Source organism: Protopterus annectens, chromosome 4.part0 (genome assembly GCF_019279795.1).
Source record: "Protopterus annectens isolate FY-2018-M chromosome 4.part0, PAN1.0, whole genome shotgun sequence".
NCBI classification, from domain to species: Eukaryota; Metazoa; Chordata; order Ceratodontiformes; family Protopteridae; genus Protopterus; species Protopterus annectens.
The window spans coordinates 818,628,073-818,651,579 of NC_056733.1; the positions used below are offsets into that span (position 1 = coordinate 818,628,073).

Here is a 23,507-nt window from a genome sequence, read left to right on the forward strand (position 1 = left end):
TCTATTTCACATCTTGGATGTCCACAGACAACTCTGGTGTTATCTTAACAGAACAAAATCTTGCAAGATCTCTGAATCTGTGGTCTGTTTTTAAGGTTAAAAAATATTAATTCATATTGTTTCTAAATGGTTGTATCATGCTAACCTTTATTATACCTGCCACAAAAAATAAAATAAACTATTCCAGGCACTGTCATGGCTCATTCTGTTTTCTGGAAGTATACTAGAAGCAGCAACTTGGTCCTCTATACACATTTTTACAAAGCACTGTAAACTAGACTCCTTCTCCAGGTCTAGGACTGGCTTTTCCAGGACCATTCTCCAGCAGCTCCTAAACCATCATCTTTCCTTCTCCCATCAGAGTAAGCTAAAGTAATCTACCTGTATAGTTTAGGCTGCTGCAGCAGTGATCCACATGAAGAATTTACTGCAGTTGTGTAAGGAAACTTACCATAACAGTAGATGCTTGAATGGTCACTGCTGCAGTAACCACTCCCTCCATCACCCTTGTTTTTGTATGTTTTTGTGCCAGGGTATGGCTGTTAAAATTTTTCTAGTATTGTCCTCAGTTTTTTTTTTCCTCCCCCTCTCTGTCTGAAGGTCTTTGCACCTAAATCTCTGAATTAGCTCAGGTTGAATTGAGTCGCAGTTTGGCCATATGGAATGCGCCCTAAAGCTTTGGAAGCTGGCCAGCTGTTATGTCCTTGGCAGGATATAACCTGTATAACTAAGGCTACTGCAGCAGTGATATTTTGAACATCTGCTGTTATGGTAAGCTTATTTGCATAATTGTACTTATTGGCCTCTTCAGAAACGGTGGAAAAAATAGGTGGTTAGTGAATTAATTTACTTTGTTGCCTTCTTGAATTCTTTAAGCCATTTTAGCTGTGGATTTAGTTAGTTACTAACTTTAACATTTTGTGCCAATTTACAGTTTATGTCAAGATCCTGTTTCTTTTTGTAAGAAGTTGTATTAATCCAGACAGCTTGATATGTTCTCTATTTTCCTGCCTTTGATTTCAGACGAAAAATTAGCTGGTTCTTTGGTGGAATAATTTGCTGTGTTGTCTTCTAAATTCTTTGTCGTTTTAGTTTTGGAGTTCAAAAATATTGCGGTACCATTTTGTTGCCAGTTTATAATTTATCATAATGTCCATTTCTCCTGGTTAAGGAGTTGCATTAATCCAGAGTACTGCTTATTTTATTTGTCTTCATTTCCACTGAAATTAATTCATGCCTCTCTTTTATTTCAGGGGGGGGTCTCAGGAAAAAGATGAAGTGTCTTCAGCCATTGTTTCGTCAGTACAAAGTAAAATTACTCAGGTACATTTTCAAATGTTTTTGCATGTGAATCTGTCAAGCTGTCAGTAAACAAAAGTAATTTTAGGCATGGATGTATTAACTATCACTGCAGTTATCTGCTAAAAATACCGTGAACAGGTAATCAAACTGACAGCTTTCCAAAGATTCAAAAAATGGAGAGTTTTGACCAGTGCAATTCTTTTGTTTATGCATAATGTTAGGGATATGTAGAGTACAGGTAAAATGTTTGCGGTATCCTGACATAAGCAAGTCTAAACTGTAATCTTAGTGTACAGTGTTAGCTGTTTATGTGGGTTGTGTCTGTATACTGTGGGTGTCATAGGCCTTTCATTGGATTCCTTTTCCCTTTAATGGTAGGGAATGGGAGCACTAGTAAGGAGATCCTGGAGATGTGGGTGCATTTTAGTATACTAATCATCGCTACTTTTATTGAAGACTTGAATCAAATTTTTTTTTCAATTTAGCTCAGCTAGCACCACAAATTCATCAGATTTCTTATTTGGGGTATGGCTCTCTATTTTAAAAAAAGTCCATGTGTTCTGTGTTACCTGAAACAGATTAGCTCTTAGTGCTACATGAGTTGCTTGCACTTCTTGACTCCACAGCATGCCTGAGTTTGTCACAGTATGAAACAAGCAGTTTGCATGACTCATTTTGTTAAGCTATTTTCAAGTGTTGCTTGTTGCTTTGGGAAATAATTTCTTTTTCTGGGTAAACAAAGGATTTTGAAAAGGACACTAAATATATTTGTTAAGAAACTGTAGGGTAATGGTCATACAGTTTATGGCCAGTAAGAACAGATATGCTTGTTTGCTTTTGTTTCTAAGTAGCAACTATGCACTCAAGCTCTGTTCTCCAAGTTTGGCATTGTAGGCACGTATACCACGTAGGCTGTAGTCAGCAGATGATCTCTGCACTTCAGCAGTTTGTATGTAAAGAACTTACGGCTGTAAGCGTATGCACTGGTAAAACCCAAAGCTGTTGGCATCAGGAAATCTGATCTCTTCCTTCAGAGATGAGGTATAGCAGTTTAGTACCCAGGCAGCGCACCATTTTGTCATCTCTACTGCATATAGGCATTTACTTTATGGCAGTTTGTAGGATGCCATACTGCCATTTTTTTAAATTAACAAGTTATTTAGCAAAGTACATTGTTGCTACCTTTACAAAAAAAAAAATGGTAGATGTTCATCGTGTTACCCTGCTGCAGTCATCACACTTGGGTTATCCTGTCATCAGGCAGTCCTGCAGTCGGCCTGAATTCCAAAGTCTTGGTCCGGCGTCGGTTGCTGTCGCCTCTTCCCTGACGTCAGTGCACCAGGGGTATATATAATGCAACCAACGCCATTTTCTTCAGTCTTTCTTGCCGCGCGGTGCCCGAAGCAGTTCGCAAGTGCCGGTCGGCCAACTCCTGAGATTTTCGAATTTCAGACCGAAGTCTTCTATAAAGCTAAGTACCCCGTTGGGGAAACTTTTCTTGCCTCAGACTGATGTCAGAAAAAGTTAACAATTGTATTTCTTGTGGGAAGCAAATACCTCATAATCTTTCATATTGCATACCTTGCCTAGGGCAAGACCACGACGTCACTTCTTGTCGTTTTTGTGCTAGGTTTAATAAGCGTACTATTAAAAGACGCTTTGATTTTGCACGACACTACTTCAGTAGGAAATTTAACTACACCATGCTGTCGGAGCAACCGACTACCGGCGTGCACAAAAAACACAAGAATAAGGACAGACAGCCCAGGCCTAAGCCAGATTCCGAGGCCTCGGCTGATCCGGTCTCCGGTCCTCATTGAGGCTCTGACGCAGCCCCTGACTACCGCAGATCTGGAACCCGAGACCGCTACGGAACTTTTGGCGGAATACACCAGGCCGACGCAGCCATTTAGTTCAGGCCCATCCGACGACATTGCTACAAAAGACGGTACTGCAGAAACGCCATCGGTTTCTGAAGGCGTTTTCAGACCGACGAGACTCACCATTAAAACATTTTCTAAGTCGAAGACTCCTACTAAATCTAAAAGGACTGCACTTCAGTCTCCTGTTCAAGGCCCTATGCCTAAGAAACAGATGCTCAAAATGGCTGAAGATTTGATTTCTCTAATCAGGGGTTCCCAGCCCCCTCCTGACAAAAGGCCTAGACAAGAGGAAGATTATGCATCCTCTGAACAAGTGTCCATTTCTTCAGACTCCTCTGAGGACCAAGATTACTCCTCCTCTCCTTATGAAGATTCTGATGCTGAGGACTCTATTCCCTCAGCTTCTCCTCCTGAAGACTACTCCTTTGGGAAAACTTTACACACTATGAGGGAACATTTTCACTGGGAAGGTCAGGATTACTCTGACTCGAAGAAAAGGCTCAGAGAGTTTCTTTTACTCCCCCAACATAGACCACTAGCCATCCCACCAGTTTTGGACATTGTGGATGATGTTTATTTAGAATCCAGTTTCAACCCAGACTCTCTACCTCCTGCTCCGGCTAAGCCTGACAGATACTATAGAGTGCCTGATTCCCACAAATTTCTTTACAAAAGCCCTGTAGCTGACCCAGAGACTATCTCCCAGGGTCCCAAGGGGGCTAAGGCTTCTATGGCTAAAAACCCAGTACCTTCTGAGAGGGATTCCAGAGCACTGGACAGGTGGGGGAAAAAGGTTTACACCTCAGCCACACTAGCTATGAGGGCACTGAATTTCCAATTTCACAAGCGTAAGTATCAGCAATTCCTAATCTCTCAGTTAACGCAAAGAATAACCACTCTCCCTCAACAATCTGAATTGAAAGAAGTACAGGATCTGTTGCACGCCACTGAGCAGGTGGGCAAACATACCTTACAATGTGGGTTTGATTCTTTGGAGGCCTCCTGCAGAGCAGCTGTCACTGGGTCTGTTATACGCAGGCATGCTTTGTTAAAGGAACAAACTCTGCCTGATCATGTTAAAGCAAAACTACTGGATGCTCCCTTACAGCAGGATGTTCTTTTTGGAGTTAAAGCAGAAGTAGTTTTAAAGAAAATGGAGGATAAGGCAAAATATATGCAGACAGTCAAAGATTTCCTACAGGTACAACCCCCTCGCTTCAGCAGAAACTGGCCAACAAAAAATTGGTCCTTTCCAGCTACTGACAGACCACAGAGGGGTAATTACAGACGCCCAAGGGGCAGAGGACAACCACAAGCCCAGTATAAACCTCGACAATGGGGCACTACAACACAGAAGGGAGGAGAAGACAGGTCTCAATCCACCAGAAGGCAAACTCAATGACTTTCACCTCATCTGGCCAAGCAATACTCTTTTGGCAGCCCCTTTGGGGGGGAAATTCGCACTTTTTGCAGACAACTGGCACATTGTCACAAAGGACAAATGGGTCCTAGACATAATTTTACGAGGATACAGATTCCACTTTCACACCTTGCCAATGAAAAGAGGAATGCCAAACCTGCCACAAAATCAATGGGCAGAGGCACAAAGACCAGTTACAGCTCTCATGGACATGAGAGCCATTCATCTGGTACCTACACGAGAGCAAGGCCAAGGATTTTACTCAAGACTCTTTCTAGTGCCCAGAAAGGACAATGCCTGGAGACCTATTCTGGACCTTTCAATTCTAAACACTTACAAGTACCCAAATTCAAGATGCTAACACTACAGCAGCTTCTTCCCATGCTGGGCAAGAAAGCATGGCTTGTAACGTTGGACCTCAAGGAGGCATACCTGCATGTCCCTATCAGACACAGTTGCAGAAGATGCCTCCGTTTCATTGCAGGTTCAACCCATTACCAATTCTCTGCACTGCCCTTTGGCTTATCTACCGTGCCCAGAGTCTTTACAAAATGCCTAGCATCAGTAATTGCATACTGCAGACAGAGGAATTCAAATATATCCATACCTGGACGACTGCCTCATCCAAGCAGAAAGCAAAGACATTCTCTTACATCATCTGGCCTTTGTAAAGCGTCTACTAAATTGCCTGGGGTACACAGTAAACGAAAAGAAGTCAAAATTAGTACCCTCACAAATAATGACATTCCTGGATGCCAGCTTGAATACAAAGGCCCAGAAGACTTATCGTACGCCAGACAAACAACTACAACTGACTCAATATTTTAAGACAATGGCAACAAAGACCCAATTAACTGCAAGAAAAATTCTGCAGGCCTTGGGCTTCATGGCATCTTGCATACTAATAATACCATTTGCAAAGCTGCATATGAGGAAATTACAGTGGTACCTAAAAAGCGTATGGTCTCAACACAGCCACAGCTTGGACACAATGATATCTCTCATTCCCTGCCTACAACAGGAATTTCTATGGTGGTCACAGGCATGACACCTCAACAAAGGTCAGCCTTTCACCTTGCCCCCAGCCAGGCAAACTATCACAACAGATGCTTCAGATTACGCCTGGGGGGCACACATGCCAGGACAATGCATTCAAGGCCTATGGACTGCAGATCAGAGAAATCTGCACATAAATCAAAAAGAGATGCTAGCTGTACAGAAAGCTCTGACAGCCTTCTAGGATCTATTCTATCCAGGACAACTTGCAAAAAAGACGGACAACACCACAGTAATGTGGTACATAAACAAACAAGGGGGTACACATTCCTACCCTCTATGCAGGCAAGCAATGATCTTATGGAACACAGCTCTGGCATACCAAGTTCAGTTACAAGTTCAATTCCTGCCATGACAGAAAAACACATTGGCAGACGACCTCAGCCGAAACATCAAGGATCCTCATGAGTGGAAACTAGGTCCACACATATTTGCAATGATAACTCAAAAATGGGGCCTTCCAGACATAGACCTGTTTGCCAGTCCTCAAGTAACAAAATTTTGTACAAGGACATTTCACCATCAAGCTTGGAAAGTGGACGCACTCTGTTTCAGTTGGAAAAACCTGACAGTATATGCCTTCCCTCCATTGCCTCTCCTCACAAAGGTTCTTCTGAAAGTCAAAAAGGAGAGACCACGAATGATTTTCATAGCCCCAGACTGGCCACGCCAGCACTGGTACCCGCTATTGAGAAATATGGTCCACAGCCCACCATGGATATTGCCTCAAATCCCCCATTTCCTCACACGACAAAACAATCAGATTCTTCACAGCCAGCTCAAAACTTTAAATCTGGCTGCATGGCAAATCAACTAAACATCCAACCAGCTCCTCTTTCCCAAGCAGTTCTGGATGTTATTTTGGAAGCCAGAAGGCCAAGCACCAGGAAGGCTTATTTGGACAAATGGAAAAGGTTTTGTGCCTGGAACCAAGCTAAAGGCCAAGACACAGTTCAGCCTCACATGCCTCACATTCTACAGTATTTAGCTGAGATGTTGCACAAAGAACATTCTTTTTCCTCCATTAAAATCCATGCTTCAGCTATTTCAGCTCACTACAACACGGATCCACCTTTATTTTCACATCCTCATCTAAGGCAGTTCATCAGAGGGGCAAAAAACATTAGACCACCCAGGAGAGCTCCTACACCAACATGGGACCTCAATTTTGTTCTGGAAAAACTAACGCTACCTCCCTTTGAACCAGCTTTCTCTGCAGATCATCAGTTCCTATCATGGAAGACTGCCCTGCTCCTAGCAATAACTTCAGCTAGAAGAGTCTCAGCTACAGGCGCTAATGCAGTGGAACCTTTCCTCATTTTTCATCAAGACAGAGTTTCTCTATGAACTTATCCTTCCTTTATGCCTAAGGTGTTTTCCAGTGTGGCTTTAAATCAGACCATCCACTTACCCACCTTCTTCCCAAATCCACAGAACAAAGGTGAGAGACTCCTGCATTCCTTGGACATTCACAGGCAACTTCGTAACTACTTGGACAAAACTAAGGCTTTCAGAAAATCTGACCAACTCTTTGTATCCCATGCTACAGCTTCTCAAGGGAAGGCTATATCAAAGCAAACCATTTCTAAATTGATAGGTCATTGCATACGTTTCTGCTATACCCATCGTGGTAAACCAGTCCCTGCTAACATTAGGTCCCACTCTACCAGAGCAACAGCTACCTCTACAGCCTTTCTCAGGGGGGTTCCAACCAAGGAGATTTTAGAAGCTGCAACTTGGAGTTCAGTACACACCTTTACCAAACACTATCACTTGCCTCTTTACTCTAAGACCAGGGCAGGCTTCGCCACTGCAGTTCTGCAGGGCTTTATAGCCTCCACTAACCCTCTATGATACCTCCCCCCTTCCTCAGCTTTGGGATTCAACCCAAGTGTGATGACTGCAGCAGGGTAACACAATGAACATAGTACAGTTTTGTACCTACCATAAATGTAAATGTTAAGAGTGTTCACCCTGCTGCAGTCCAGGTTACCCTCCCTCCATCCCCTCTGTACTGGCTAAATCTTTTCTATACCTTACTGATGTATTTGCTTATAGCTGAAGGGATTTTGTGTTTGTGCAGAGGTTACTCCATTTGGTTCTAAGTTCTGACCACCTTTTTGGGGGGCACCTGACATCTGGGGCAAGAAAAACTAAAGAAAATGGCGTTGGTTGCATTATATATACCTCTGGCGCACTGACGTCAGGGAAGAGGCGACCGCAACCAACGCCGGACCAAGACTTTGGAATTCCGTCCGACTGCGGGACCGCCTGACAACAGGATAACCCAAGTGTGATGACTGCAGCAGGGTGAACACTCGAACATCTACATTTATGGTAGGTACAAAACTGTACTTTTTATGTTGTCATTACAGCAGTTACAGCAGTGACAGTTTAACTGTCATGCTGTGTGGCAACAAGTTGGTAACATGGTCTAATGCCCTTTCTCTGTCTTTCTTTGCATCCTCTCTACTACCAGAATAAACTTGATCTGACTGTAGTATGAAAAATTATTTCCTTCCTTTCTTTAGGTTTTTGGCACCACCGCTGTGAAACTAGCTGTGCTCTCTTATATTGTGTAAATTGATTTTTTTTTCTTTTCTTCTGACACCTACATGAGCTCTGTTTACTGCTTTGGACAGGACTATGAGGCGAAGGTGTATGTTTGAAGTATCATGCTTAAATTGCGCACATTGTGCTGTCGATGAGGGAGAAAAAATAGCTTTCGTTGTTTTCTTATTTAGGACCAGTCAAACTGAAGTGGGAGTCTGTTATAACAGAAGCAGGAAAACGTCCAGCTTGCATTCACTTATTGGTTAATTTCCTCAGTTATCTTTCTGCAGAAGAGCATTTGTTTTAAAACATGTTTCAATATGTTTTTTTTTTTTTTTTTGAAGTATTCTCTTCCAAGACCATCCATTCCAATCCAGTGGCCGGAGAGCTTTCAAATTCTCCACTACTTTGACCTTTACTCAAGTGTCTCAAAGATTATGATTGGACCCTGGTGATTTATCGTACACATCTTCATCAACCTTTCTGCCTAGACTATGGAAATTCAGAGCTGTTTTCTTTACTGTTTGATTTAACCTGTGTATGTCGAACACCACATAAAATGATCCACATGGTGTTTCATCTGACCATCTGCATTTGTTATATGGCAGTTCTCAATCCCTTTTTTTCTTCTCCATGTGGGTAGTCTTGGTGATTGATTTCGTTAGGGGACACAGTCATAGCGCACACGTGTTGGTGGTGCCAACTTCATTAACATCCCAATGGGGCTGTCAGTTAAGCCTTGTTGCTCTGTTTTAAAGGTTATCCCTTTTTGTTTAAAGGGGAAGTGGGAAGCCAAGTACCAAAATCAGAGACGTTTTGTAAATGTCATTTTAATTCTGTTAGGGTAATAGAACAGCAGTATGTATTTTTTTGGTAACTATTATTGTATCATTTGTAAATAATAGAAAATCTGAAACACTATTGTCTAGCATTACTAACTCACTGTCAGCTGCCAGATGACCACCAGCTGCTGCCACCCCGCTGTACATAGTTTTAAGTTCCATGCAGTCCTGTTGTGGGGGGAGGGGGACGTTATCTGTTTTATTTTGTCATTTCAAGATCAGTAGGTTTCACACACAAGTGAACTTCTTGAACAGTGAGAGGTGTTAATTTATTATGGCTGACACATTACTGACACCCCCCCCCCCCCAAATAAAAGTTTTATGAGAGGCAGGGCAGAAGTTAGTCAAATCCAGAGAAACTTTAGAGGTATATCTGCTCCAAGAAAAAAGAAAAAATAACTCTGAATATCAAACTACCCTTTAAGTGGGTGACAATCTTTCTGCAGCTGCTTCTCTTCCCACTTCACACTGGGGGAGGTGCTTGCTTAGGGTTGCCACCCCTCCGTTTTTTTCCGGACTATCCGGAAATCAAACTGATTCTCCGGTAGTCTGGAAAACACTGTACACACTCCGGTATTCTGTTTCAAAAAGGAAACAGACTATCGGACTTTGTAAATCGGTTGATTTACTATGCTTTGTTTTACATAGTAAATCAGCCGAAAGCAGGCAGAAGGAACGAAAAAAGGAGGGCGTTCCCCACAGAGTGATATCATCGCAATGTCACAAAATGTGCAGAATGTGGGCGGGATAGGGGGTGAGGTTTACTGGTGACGCAAGGAGTGGAGTGTGGCTTTACTCCGGTTTTCACCACGAAGGAAGGTGGCAACCCTATGCTTGCTACTGCGTATCACAGTATGCGAATGTAAGTAATCATCATAGTCTGTGCATTGAATGAGACTACGTCTCAAAAATAGTGTTTTTATAAACTTAAATTTGCCATACTGTTCAATCTGTGTCAGACTATGAGAACAAAGCCTGGCATGACTTTTTTTTTTTCTTTTTAAACTTAAGCTGCTTATGTCATTTTCTTGATTCTGAGAGAGAACATTGATCGTGTCCAGTGCATTCCACATGGTCCAGGATTGACTAGCAATGCAGGCCCTAGAAAATGGCAAAGGAAGGGTAAAGACTGAGCAGCTGAAGTAGTCCCACCTATTTTAATTGAAGGGAGATGGTTAGGCCCACTATAGTGCTCCCACCTACTTGAGAGAGGTGTCTAACATGCAGATTATGAGCCAGGGAAGTGCACTTTGCTGTGCCAGGCAACATCTGCATGGCACCCTGTAGAGGGAGGATGTGCGGAAAAACACATGGTCACAGGAAAGGCATAGCATGCTGTCTTGTTTGCAAGTATGCACAGCAGTCCCCAGTGAATGGGTTAGAATCAGAAAGCAGAAAGTGCTTCATAAATGCCGTGACTGGCTCTTACCTTAGTGAAGGGTGAAAAAATTAGTAGGGTCACAGTAAGGAGCTTGATGGTCAGCAGACTCAAAGCTGTAAAGAGAAGTAAAAAGTGACTGCTTGTGACACCTTGACTTTGCCTTTGGGTGCAGTCATGTTGCTAGTTCGGGGAGGCTCTGTGTTTACCAAAGCATTATAGTTTCAGTGATTGTGTCAATTACTGGAGTTTTGGGTTGGAGGCTCCAGTCTTTTAACATTCAAGGGCTTCCATGCCTGGTATATATTTGCTGGCTTTGGAGGCCATGCACAGGGCAGTTAGTCTATAACACCATCAAATCCCCATGCCTGATGTGAATGGTCACCGTGGTACTTTATAAGAGAGGGAAAGCATGAGGGAGAAACGAGTTCAAGCTTGTGAGCTGTTCTTTACCTGACTGCTACTTGAACTGAGTTAGTGGATTCATTAATGAGTAATTTCTTTGCAACATTGTCTTGGTTGTGTGTGTATACACTTCATTAACTAGAAGAATATGAAGCTGTTGAAGTTTAGTCACTTTTTACACATTTGTTGATCAGTAGCTAGCGGATTTCTCTAAAGAGGCATTGAGGATTCTGGAAGTTTTCCCTTTTTTTGCACATGTAGTGGGTCACTGTTCGGCTGTGCCCCAGCCGCGTGCTGCTTATGCAACATGCATTGTTTTCTATCCTTCCAGTGCATTCCCTTTGTAGTCCATGTTGCTTTGGTGCATGAACTTTTCTGTACTTTGAAATGAAAATGACTCTAAACATTGACTTCATGTTCAGGTACAAAGGAAAATCCTTTGCTCAAAACATCATGATGGTGTTCATTTATATCAATGGCATTGTAATTATATACATTAAACCCAGATGTTTTATATATTTTAACCAAAGGTAATGCATTCACTTGTGTACATACAGAGTACTGGAGTATTGTTTTAACATTATGTATAAAAGCAAGGGAACAATTTGATTCCATTCACTCTGATGATGCCATGTTTTGATGGTGAAAGCGCTTAGTGTGTGGATTAAAACGTTTCGGAATACTTGGTTGTTCGTTGTGTTTTCATTTTATAATTACAATATCCATTGGGTATTTTTTACGGTATTTTCTGTACTTTGGCCTGTTAAACCTGTCTTAGAATCCCTCGAGGTAACTGTTATGTATGCTTGTCTTTCTACTGTATCCCTTTGCTGCACCTCCTCAATGCCAAATTAATTGCCGTCATAGAATAAAATGTAGGCCAGAAAAAAAACATATTTGCAAATATTTATAGCTTTCCTTTTCTTCCCATATTTTAACATGTTTGTTGGTACATCAACCCAATTCTATAGCACCTGTTTCTCAGAATTGTTCTCAGGACGGATGTACATTATCTGTTTAAAAGGATTCCGCACCGTTTCCAACCCTTTTCATGATGCATGTTATAAACTGTTGTTTGCATACTTTGTACCTTTATTCCATGATGCATGTTATAAGCTATTATTTGCATACTTTTTGCCTTTATTCCATTGTGGCAAAAATAAAAGCGGACTATGCCCATTTTGTTATCTTTATTTTCTCATACTTTGCATTCTAACTCTCTCACTTCTCTTATGTAATATTTTCATATAAACCCTTTAACTTTTTTGAATGTCTGTTATCTTCAAATACTCTCTGCTAGCTAAATAAGATTGACTTTACTCAGTATATTGCCTTAAGACGGTGTGTACTGTAGTGCCATTTCATGCTGTCCAAAATACTCTTCCTTTCCTTCTGTTTTATGTTGTATTTTCCACCTACTGGTGTCTACTTAATTTCCACCATTAAAGTTCACCTGCTCTAACACCCATCCCTGCAGATTATTATGCACTTGCTCACATTGTTGCCTCCAGAATCCCTGAAAATTGTTTCCTCTGAAATCAGCTTGAAGCAAGTGTCAGTTCATTCCAAAGACCAAAGGCAATACTTCCATGGATGACGCAACATACCAGGATGCATTCTCTTCAGCGCCAAATACTTACTGTCTGATACACCTCTTAAACTTTACAACCTCAGCCTATCCAAAAAATTTGTAATTGATGTCTGGATAGTAGCCACTGTGACTGGCAGTTACAGGCCCATCAGTTTCACCATCCTTGTATGCAAGCCATGGCACATATAGCACAACTCATTTATACAGACATAGGCAACTTAAATGATCTAGATCCCATTCAGTTTGGTTTTGTGAAGGATAGTTTCCTTCTCCTGGACTTAGTAAGCTTCTTTGAAAAGGTTACAGAGGCTGTGGACAGTGTTCGGTCAGTGTACACTGCTTGTCTCAATCTGGTCAAGACCTTTGACACTGTCCCCCATGCTGGTATTAAAATAAATGTAATTCCTGTGATCATTGCATCACAGATTAGCTGTCCGACTGATCCCAGGTTGTGTGTACCCTCTCTGAATGTAAAATTGTATCTAGTAGTGTACAACAGGGATTGGTGCAGGGCTTTCTTTTCCCTCTTTGGCATTTATTTTGCAGGCATCCAGTCCAGTATCTCAGAAATATGGTTGACCAAGTTTGCTGATAGCTCAACCTGGGCAGTGTTATCCACTCATTCATTGATGCTAAAAAGCTCCAGCAAAGTCTTTGAAATATGCACATATCTGCTTTACTGAAAATGGTCTCAAGTTAAAAGCACAAAAGTGCAGGAGGCATGGCACATAGCCATGCAAATGAACATGACCGTGACAGCTGCATACATTCCCTCCCAGGAGAATTTGTTCGCAAGAGTCCTTAAGCAGGTCCTTGGAAGATCCACTCACTATTGCAGTAAAAATGCCATATCCTTGCCACGTGGAAGCTTGAGGCCTTACTAAATACCAGACATTTGCTTCTACTCCCACAGTATGCACCCTCTCGTAACGTCAGGATATCAGTCTGATGCAGATTCACATCCTAATAAACAAGTCGGTCCTGAAACCTGCCAGAAAAGTAGTAGTGTCCTAAAGATTGTCCTCAGCTCCTGTAGTGTTCCTGTCTGTTTTCATGCTTGAGATTGCACAGCCCCGTCAGATATCCCACGCTACATTGGCAAGACATCCTAGTGAGGTCAACATGACTAGTGAATCGTGCAGCTCTGCTTGGACTGAACAGACACAGGAGTCTGGTCCTGAGCTGCTGGGCAGGCATCACTTTCTGACAAAGGGGTCCAAGGGCTTCTGTTTCAGAAATGTCCATCCATATGATAAGGAGAGTAGATATCTTAACCGATTTAAGGAAAAAGGCACACACAAGCTACCCTGGCCATAAGTGTGTTGAACAGACAGTTTCATGTGATTAAATACTAGGAGTCCCACCTGGATCAGATGAAATTTAAGGCAGAGGAGTTTAAGGATAAGCCTCTCCAGAAGGAGATTTTGGAGATGTGTGGTGTTAGTGCCCAAGTTGCCATGCACTCTTTGAAATGTGGTTTTGATGCTTTGGATGCTTCTAGCAAGGCAGCTGTCAGTGGGGCCTGTTATCAGAAGGCTTGCTCAATTGATGGAACAACCCCTGCCCTAGCATATTAAGGCATAGAGGTAGGGGTTTGCTTAGTTGTTAAGGTGTTTACTTCACAGACAGAAGGTAAAGGGCTTGGTTCTCACCTTTGGTCATTGTTTGGATATTGGCTAGGCATGTAGTAGTCTGCAGAGTGATTACTTAGTATTTATCTATGAACCCCAAAATACATGGAGTTATGCATGCAAGAGACCAATTGCTATGAAGTTGTGACAAGTGAAATCTTTAGGGGAAGGGGGTTGGCATAATCGTTAATATGTTAACCTCATGGAAGCAAGATACAGGGTTTGATTCTCACCTTTGAATTTGGCTAGGCTTAAAATGACCCAGCAGGGCAGCTAACCTAGTACTTGCTTATGAACAAAGCAGAGATCTTGGATGCCTCTCTTGACCAAGATTTCTACTTTGAACCTCAAGCTAAGCAGGAGTTCAAGAAACTGGAAGTGAAGGTGAAGACAGTGCAGTCAGTGAAAGACTTTTAACAGTCCCATGTCCCACCCCACCCCCACCAAAGATTCAGCAGAAGCTACCCTATCAGTGTGGTGGTGTTCTTTGTGTTTCACTGTTGCAGTCATTACATTTGGGTAATCTGCTGGCGGGTTGCCCTTGGTCGGCCTGAATTCCAAAGTCTTGGGTCCTGCGTCGGTTGCTGTCCTCTCTTCCATGATGTCAGGTCGTTAGGGGTATAAAACATGCAGCCAACGCCATTTTCTTCAGTCTTTCTTGCCGCGTGGTGCCTGAAGCAGAAGCATTTCGTAAGTGCCGGTTGGCAGACTACTGAAATATTCGAGTTTGAGTTTCAGAACCGAAGTCTTCACTAAAGCTAAGTACCCTGTTAGGGAAACTTTTTTTCTTGCTTTTTACTGATGTCAGAAAAAGTTAATAATTGTATTACTTGTGGAAAGCAAATACCTTATAAGGATTTCCATTTATACTGTATTCCTTGCCTAGGCCCTGATCACAACGTGCCTGGCTGTCATTTTTGTGCTAGATTTAACCAACGCAGTATTAAGCGTCAGTATATTTTTGCATCAAAGTATTTTGGAAACAGATTTAACTACCCAGAAATGTCGTCGGATAGTAATCCGACTACCGGAGTACATAAAAAACGCAAAGAAAAGGACAGAGAGGCAGTTGAGATCCAAAACCGACGAAGAAGCTTCTCCTAAGCCAGTCACCGGTACTCAGTGAGGCGCCTTCACAGCTCCTAATACCCGCTACCTTAGAGTCGCAGGCCTCTACCGACACCCATGTGGAGTCCGGCATGCCGCAAGATACTCAAGGTATTGGAGCGGCGGATTTATCTCCCTCGGATGGGTCCAGAGCCGCTGAGCAGGCACCAGCTTCTGAGGGTGTATTCAGACCTCAACATTTGTACATCAAACTGACGACAGCTGCAAAACCAAAGACAAAAGCAACTTCTAAAACTAAAAACAAAAACGACCCATAAGCCATGTGCACAGGCCTCTATGCCTAAAAAACAGATGATCAAAATGGCTGAATACCTTGTTACCTTGATCAGGGGTTTACCCATCCCCCCCCCAGATAAGAGGCCTAGGCAAGACACTGATTATGAATCTTCAGATCAGGTTTCTATTTCTTCTGATCATGAATTATTTATACCTCCCTTTGAGGATTCTGATGCTGAGGAATCCATTCCATTTGCATCTCCTCCAGAGGATTATTCATTTGGAGAAACCTTGCATACTTTGAGGGAGCATTTTCACTGGGAGAGTCAAGACTTCTCAGAATCAAAAAAGAGGCTCAGGGATTTCCTTCTCCCTCAGCACAAGCCTTTAGCCATTCCCCCTGTTTTAGACATTGTGGATGATGTGTTTTTGGAGTCAAGTTTGACCTCCGACTACCAGTAAGCCTGACAGATATTACAGAGTCCCCGACTCTCATAAATTTTTTATTTAGAAACCCTGCTGCTGATCCTGAAACTATTTAACAGGGTCCTAAGGGAGTTAAGACCTCAACAGCAAAAAAACGTACCCCCTCAGACAGAGATTCCAGGGCACTGGACAGATGGGGAAAAAAGGTTTATGCATCTGCAACCTTGGCAATCAGGGCCTTAAATTGTCACTTTCATATGCTTAAGTACCAACAACATGTAATGGGATTGCTGAAACAGAAAATTATGTTGAATTCAGAATGTGCAGAAAATAAAGAATTGCAGGAATTATTGCATGCAGCTGAACAAGTTGGAAAGATACTTTGCAATGTGGTTTTGATTCTTTAGAGGCCTCCTGCAGGACCGCAATTACTGGATCTGTGATTAGGAGGCATGCCTGGTTAAAGGAACAAAGTTTGCTTGATCATGTTAAAGCTAAATTGCTAGATGCACCTGTACAGCATGATTCTCTGTTTGGTATTCAGGCAGAAGAGTTCTTAAAGAAAATGGAAGACAAAGCTATGTCTATGCAAACTGTTAAAGATTTCTTACAAGTGCAGTTACCAAGATTCGGTAGACACTGGTCTACAAAAAATTGGTCCTTTCCTGTGTCAGACAGAGCTCAAAGGGGCAAATCCAGACGCCCTAAGGGTTCCAGGTACCAGGCTCAAAACTCATACAGGTCAGAGCAATGGGGCGCATCCACCTCCAAATCTGGAGGAGATGAAGCACAAACCTACAGAAAGCAATCCCAATGACTTCCCTCTGCCTACACCAAGCACTTAACTTTTGGCAGCACCCATAGGGGGAAAATTAGCACTTTTTGCTCAAAATTGGCAGTTAATAACCCAGGACAAGTGGGTACTAAACATTGTATCACAGGGATACAGATTCCATTTCCACACTCTGCCAATGACAAATGGTTGGCCAGATCTGCCAAAAAACCCATGGGCAGAGGCACAGAAACAGGTTACGTCCCTCGTGGATATGGGGGCCATTCAGACAGTACCAGAACAGGAAAAAGGACAAGGTTTTCACTCGACTGTTCTTGGTACCCAGAAAGGACAAGGTCTTTCGGCCAATACTGGATTTGTCGATTTTGAACACATACTTGGACATTCCAAAATTCAAAATGCTCACTTTGCAGCAGCTTCTGCCCATGCTGGGCAAGAATGCTTGACTGGTGACTTTAGACCTAAAAGAGGCATACCTGCATGTCCCAATAAGACAGTCGTGCAGAAGATACCTCAGATTCAAGGCTGGCTTAATGCATTACCAATTCTCTGCACTGCCTTTTGGCTTATCTATTGCGCCCAGGGTCTTTACAAAGTGCCTGGCACCAGTAATTGCATTTTGTATACAAAGAAGTATTCAAATATGTCCTTACTTGGACTACTGTCTCATTCAAGCAGAGAACAAGGACACTCTTCTACGACACCTGGCGTTTGTGAAAAGGCTTCCAACATGCCTAGGGTACACAATCAACGAAAAGAAATCACAACTGTTACCTTCTCAAAAGATAACATTCCTGGGTGCAGGCTTGAATACAACTGCCCAGATGGCTTACCTCACACCAGACAAACTAAGGCAACTGACTGCTTACTTCAAACTGATGGCAACAAAAACCCAGTCTTCTGCAAGACAAATTCTGCAGGCTCTGGGCTTCATTGCATCCTACTAATTTCATATGCAAGACTGCATATGAGGAAACTTCAATGGTACCTAAAAAGTTTATGGAGCCAACATTCACACAGTCTGGAAACAGTGATTCCTCTCCTTCCCTGCCTGCAACAGGAGTTTCTATGGTGGGCAAAGGCCTGTCACCAAAACATGGGACGGCCCTTCACTCTACCCCCTGCCAGCCAGACCTTAGGAACAGATGCATCAGATTATGTCTGGGGGGCCTACATGGCAGGAAGATTCATTCAGGGCATATGGGCACCAAATCAAATGCATCCACATATAAACCAGAAAGCGATGCTAGCTGTTCAAAATGCCCTAACATCCTTCAAGGACTTGCTTCATCCAGGATAACTACTGATAAAGACGGGACAACACCACGGTCATGTGGTATACAAACAAGTAAGGGGGCACACACACATATCCCCTTTGCAGATTAGCCATGGCACTGTGGGACACAGCTTTGACCTACCAGATACATCTTCATGCTCAATTCCTGCCAGGAAAACAAAACACTCTGGCAGAAGATTTAAGCAGAAACCTTATGGATCCTCACGAGTGAAAACTAAATCCACAAGTCTTCAGCATATCATCAGAGAAATGGGGGAGCTCAGACATAGATCTGTTTGCCTCTCAAAATTATCAACTGAAAAAATTCTGCACAAGGACTTATCACAGACAAGCATGGAAAGTGGACGCCCTATCCTTCAGTTAGGAAAAACCTTTCAGTTTACGCCTTTCGTCCTCTGCCTCTTCAACCCAAGGTCCTCCTAAAAGTCAGAAAAGAGAAGCCAAAGATGATATTGATTGCCCCGGACTGGCCCTGCCAGTACTGGTACCCAATCCAAAGAACTTGTCTCAATACCCAGCTTGGACCCTGCCTCAAAAACCACAACTACTGTCCAAGCAAAACAATCGGATCCTGCACAATCAACTACAGACTCTGAACCTGGCAGCATGGCTAATCCTGTAATCATACCAACGACACTTCTCAGTAAAGCTGTGATGGATGTCATTTTGGAAGCCAGAAGGCCTAGTACTAGAAAATCTTATGCTGACAAATGGAAGAGATTCTGTGCTTGGAATCAAGCACAAGGAACTGATACAGCAGAACCGCATATTTCTTAGATATTACAATACTTAACTGAGATACTTGACAAAGGCTTATCTTTCTCATCAATCAAAATCCAAGCCTCTGCCATTTCGGCTCATTACAATACAGAGCCACCTATCTTTTCTCATCCTTTACTGAAGCAGTATCTTAGAGGGGCCAAAAATGTAATGCCTCCTAGAAGATCACCATTACCTGCATGGGACCTCAATTATGTGTTGGAAAAGCACACCCTGCCTCCATTTGAACCAGCTGTTACCGCTGATATAAAGTTCTTATCATGGAAGACAGCTCTGCTAATAGCATTTACTTCAGCAAGAAGAGTTATGGCTGTAGAACCTTTTATCATATTTTACCCAAAGCGTCTCTGAGGATAAATCCTAATTTTATGCCTAAGGTCATTTCCAGTGTGGCTCTTAACCAAACAATTCATCTGCCAACTTTTTATCCAAATCCGCAGAACAAAGGGGAGAGAATTCTGCACTCCTTGGACGTACACAGACAGCTAAGATTCTATTTGAGCAGGACTAAAGCTCTGAGAAAAACTGAGCAATTACTAGTGTCACATGCTGCAGGATCAGAAGGAAAGGCCGTTTCAAAGCAGACAATTTCAGAGTGGATAAGCCATTGCATCCGTTTCTGCTACTTACACCATGGCAAACCTGTGCCAAGGGCATTAGGTCTCACTCCACCAGAGATGCAGCTACTTCAGCAGCCTTTCTCAGAGGAGTACCAACCAAGGACATTCTGGAAGCTGCTACTTGGAGTTCTGTTCACACCTTTACAAAACATTACCATTTGCCTCTCTAAGTCCTGGGCAAGCTTTGCCACTGCAGTGCTGCAGGGCTTTATAGCATCAGCTAATGCTGTTTAGCTCCAGCCTCCCAACCATAGCTTTGGGATTCTACCCAAACGTAATGACCAACAGTGAAACATAAAGAATATAATACAGTTGTGTACACTTACCACAAATGTAGATGTTCGAGTGTATTCACTGTTGCAGTCCAGGTTACCCTCCCGCCATCCCCCTGTCATTCTACAGCTTATCTTTCCTTCTCTATCTTGTACAACCTATGTGGTGTATTTGCTTGTAGATGAGATGAAGGTAAAGTTTTTACTGATGCATGTATATATATAGATATAGATATACATATATATATATATATATATATATATATATATATATATAGATATATATATATATATCAAATATTACTACCTTTTTGGAGGCACCTGACATCGGGGGCAAGAAAAACTAAAGAAAATGCCATCAGCTGCATGTTTTATACCCCTGACGACCTGACATCATGGAAGAGAAGACAGCAACTGACGCAGGACCCAAGACCTTGGAATTCAGGCCGACTGAGGGCAACCTGCCAGCAGATTACCCAAATGGTAATGACTGCAACAGTGAATACACTCGAGTGATAGAAATGCAGGCCAAGTACATCCAGGGAAAATCAAATGCAGGGGGATAGAGAGTGAGAGAGAATACTGCAACAGAGAAGAGGAGGACATCTAACATTATGGTAAGATTTTACACAACTAATCTGTCCTTCTGCTCTCCTGTTGCAATATTTACATGAGGACTTTGGCTTGTCCACTGCACACAGTGTCTTTACAAAATGTTTGGCTGCAGTGATGGCTTCCTGCATAACAAAGGACTTCCACATCTACCCATACCTGGTGTATTATTCTGGCTTTATCTCTGGAGGAGCTGCAGACATCCCTTTGGCTGGCCATGGATTGTTTCTTCAGGGTATGTTTTTCACTGAAACGTCAGAAATCCCACCAGAGTGATATTCCTTAATGCAGAGATAGACTCCAGGGACCAGAAGGCTTAGCTTCGTCAAAACAAGATCATGTTCCTGTCTTATTTCCAAGAAATATTGCAAAGGTCTATTATCTCTGCCAGGGAGTTCTTCAGTGTTCCCTGGTTTACGATTTAAAGTTCCCTTTGCCAGACTACGTATGAAGAATCTTCAGTGGTCTTTTCTTTCGGCTGTTCCCGTTAGGGGTTGCCACAGCAGATCATCCGTTTCCACTTCTTCCTGTTCTCTGCATCTTGCTCTGTCACACCAACCACCTGCATATCCTCTCTCTCAAAATTGGCGGCAGCAGCAGTATTCCTTGCAAAAAAAAAAAAAAAAAATCCCCCTGTTCCCCTGCATTATGAGGGAACTCCAGTGATGTAAGCCTTTAATACAAAGCAGGATGCCCCTTTCGGATTAAAGACAGGCACACACATCTCTTACAGTGGATGCTTCAGACCTGGCCCGGGGAGCTTAATTTTGGAGACATGGCTTGGGAAATTTTTCTTCACAAAAAACTTCCGCCTCAGAAATGGTAGTCCACAGGACCCTGTTTGCATTTAGCACTCAGTGGCAAACAGGAACCTTTCTCATTATGACAGTGTCACAGTGATGTACATTAACAAACAAGGGTTCCCATTCCTGCCCCTTGTGCAGAGGTTGGTCATGCAGTTGGAACTAATGGGAAAGCAGTTTTGCAGACTGTCTCAACAGGACAAGCCTAATCCCCAGATGAATGTATACTCGAGGCAGATGTTCCTTCATTTGAGTTTCAAGTGGGATGTACCGTAAGTTGACCTTTTTGCTTCACAACAAACCAGCCAACTCAAAAAGTGATGCACAAGGGCTTCTGACAAGAGAGTAAAGGACAAAATGTCTTCTTCCCACAGGCAGAGCTATTTCTGTATTCTTTCCCTCACCTGTCTCTAATCCCCAAGGTACTATTAAATATTAGGGACGACAAACCAGAGATCATCCTAGTGGCTCTGTTGTGGGCCAGGCAGCATTAGTTTTTCATACTGTGGAGCTTTGCCATGAAGAAACCATGGATACTGCCACTGCAAGTAGACCTCCTTCCCTAGAACAGCAGTCCACAATGCACTCTCACTTGAGTACTCTAAAGCTGGCATGGCAGTTTATCTAGTTCTGAACCCCTCCAGGCATGTATTTTCAGTGGATATCTCACTCATCCTAAAAGAGGCTAGGATACCTAGTACAAGAAAATTTTAAACGTTAAAATGGACTGTATTCTGCAACTGGTCCCTTCACAGAGGTTAGCATCCACTTCAAGCCAGGCTGCCCCTGGTCCTTGGCTACCTCTTAGAACTTTACAAGAAAGGGTTCTCTTGTGCAGCCATCAGAATTCATGCCACAGCCATCTCCTCCTGCTTACCTCTGGACACCCGTCTTCCCCCTTCATTTCATGGAACAGTTTCTTAAAGGTGTTCTACATTTGAGACCACCCTTCAAAGAACCAGCACCCCTTTGGGACTTCAATTTTGTGCTGAAAGAGCTTGCCATCTCTACCCTTGAGGCTGTTGATTCAACTGGTAACTGAATGCCAAACTACCTTAGAATTACAACCTCACACAATCGGTTCAAAAACAACCTGAAAGAATATCTCAAAACACAATGGCTATGCCCATGTCGTGAACCTGACTAAATATATATCTCAAACCCTTCTAAATGTCTAAAATCTATCAACCAAATTGTAAACATGTTTATTTTCTTGTATTAGTCTTTATACTATTTGTATATAAGAAATCTCAGCTGTGTATAACCTTCTGATTGTTCTGTTGTCTTATTTAACATCTATGAAAAATTCTCTCTCTCCTTGTATTTGAAACATGTACCTTTTTTAACCTGTATTTTTTTAACTTGTATTTTTCGACTTGTATTAACCACTATGTTGGAGCTTTTCTCCTCGGGCCTCTACTGAAAAAGGATATGTATCCAGCTAGACTAGCCCGGTTAACAAATGTAAAATAAAATAAATAAAATAAATAAATTGTATGGAAATCAGTTGTCCTAGTAGCACTAACTTGTGCTAGATGCAGTTCAGAACCCCCAAGCCCTAATGCCTAAAGAACCATTCTTGGCCTTTCATAAGTACAGGGTCTGCGTCTGTAGCAACCCAATCCTTCATGCCTAAAGTGGTGTATTGAGCTTTCCTTTAAATCAAACGATTAACTTGCCTGTTTTTTTTCCAAGTCCACAAAATAGGGGTAAAAGAATTCTACATTCATTGGATATGTGTAGACTCCTCGTGTCTCTACCCGGACAAAACTACATCCTGCAGCAAGTCTGACCCATCTGTTTGTAGCTTTTGCAAAAGGAAAGAAAGGCAAACTTGTGAATAAGCAGATCATTTTTAAGTAGATTGCAAATTGCATCTCATTCTTTTACCACCATCACAGAAAGCCAGAATCCAACAAGATTAGGACACACTCCAACAGGGCAATGGCTGCTACTGCCTTTCTGATAGGAGTTCCCATTCACAGTATCTTGGAGGCAGCCATTTGAAATTCTTTCCACACATTCTGAAAACATAACTTAGGAACTGCGTCCAAGGGCAGGGCAGGGTTTGCTTAGGCCATTATGCAAAGGGCTTTCATCTGGTGTAGTCTCTGGCCTATATCCCAGCTCTCTCTAGCTCTAGAAGCCTTCCCAAGAGTTATTACTGCAGCAGTGACCTATAAATAGCCTGGTCTAAATGTGTTAGGGACTTAGGTTAAATGCAGATATTCAGGTAGCATCACTGTTGCTGTACCAATTCCCTCCCTCCTGACCTCTTTCCTCAACCTAGAGTAGAGGTAGGTACCTTTTCCAACTTGTTCTTCTCTCACCCCCATTTAGAGTCCCTTCTCTACTTCCTCTGCAGCAGTCTGGACATGTACATGGACAGGTCATGCTCCTGGCTACCTTGGAGGAAAGGTGTCTCCAGACAGGAGTAAGAAAGACCTAAAAATTGTGCTGGTTGACAACCCTTTATAGCATAGATGTCCTGACATGGGA

The 23,507-nt window shown here is 42.6% G+C and overlaps 1 protein-coding gene across 5 annotated transcripts in view; it reads left to right on the forward strand.

The window, feature by feature from the left end:
* LOC122799595 (splicing factor SWAP) overlaps positions 1-23,507 on the forward strand; it is a 1,354,031-nt gene that overhangs the window by 1,126,417 nt on the left and 204,107 nt on the right. For 3 of the 5 annotated variants that reach the window (XM_044068763.1, XR_006364480.1, XR_006364481.1), the window contains one exon: positions 1,254-1,323. In XM_044068763.1, the coding sequence (XP_043924698.1) occupies positions 1,254-1,323 (70 nt within the window). Of the gene's footprint in view, positions 1-1,253; positions 1,324-8,558; positions 9,534-23,507 lie in introns of those variants that run through there. The other 2 variants (XM_044068762.1, XM_044068764.1) reach the window with 2 other exon arrangements.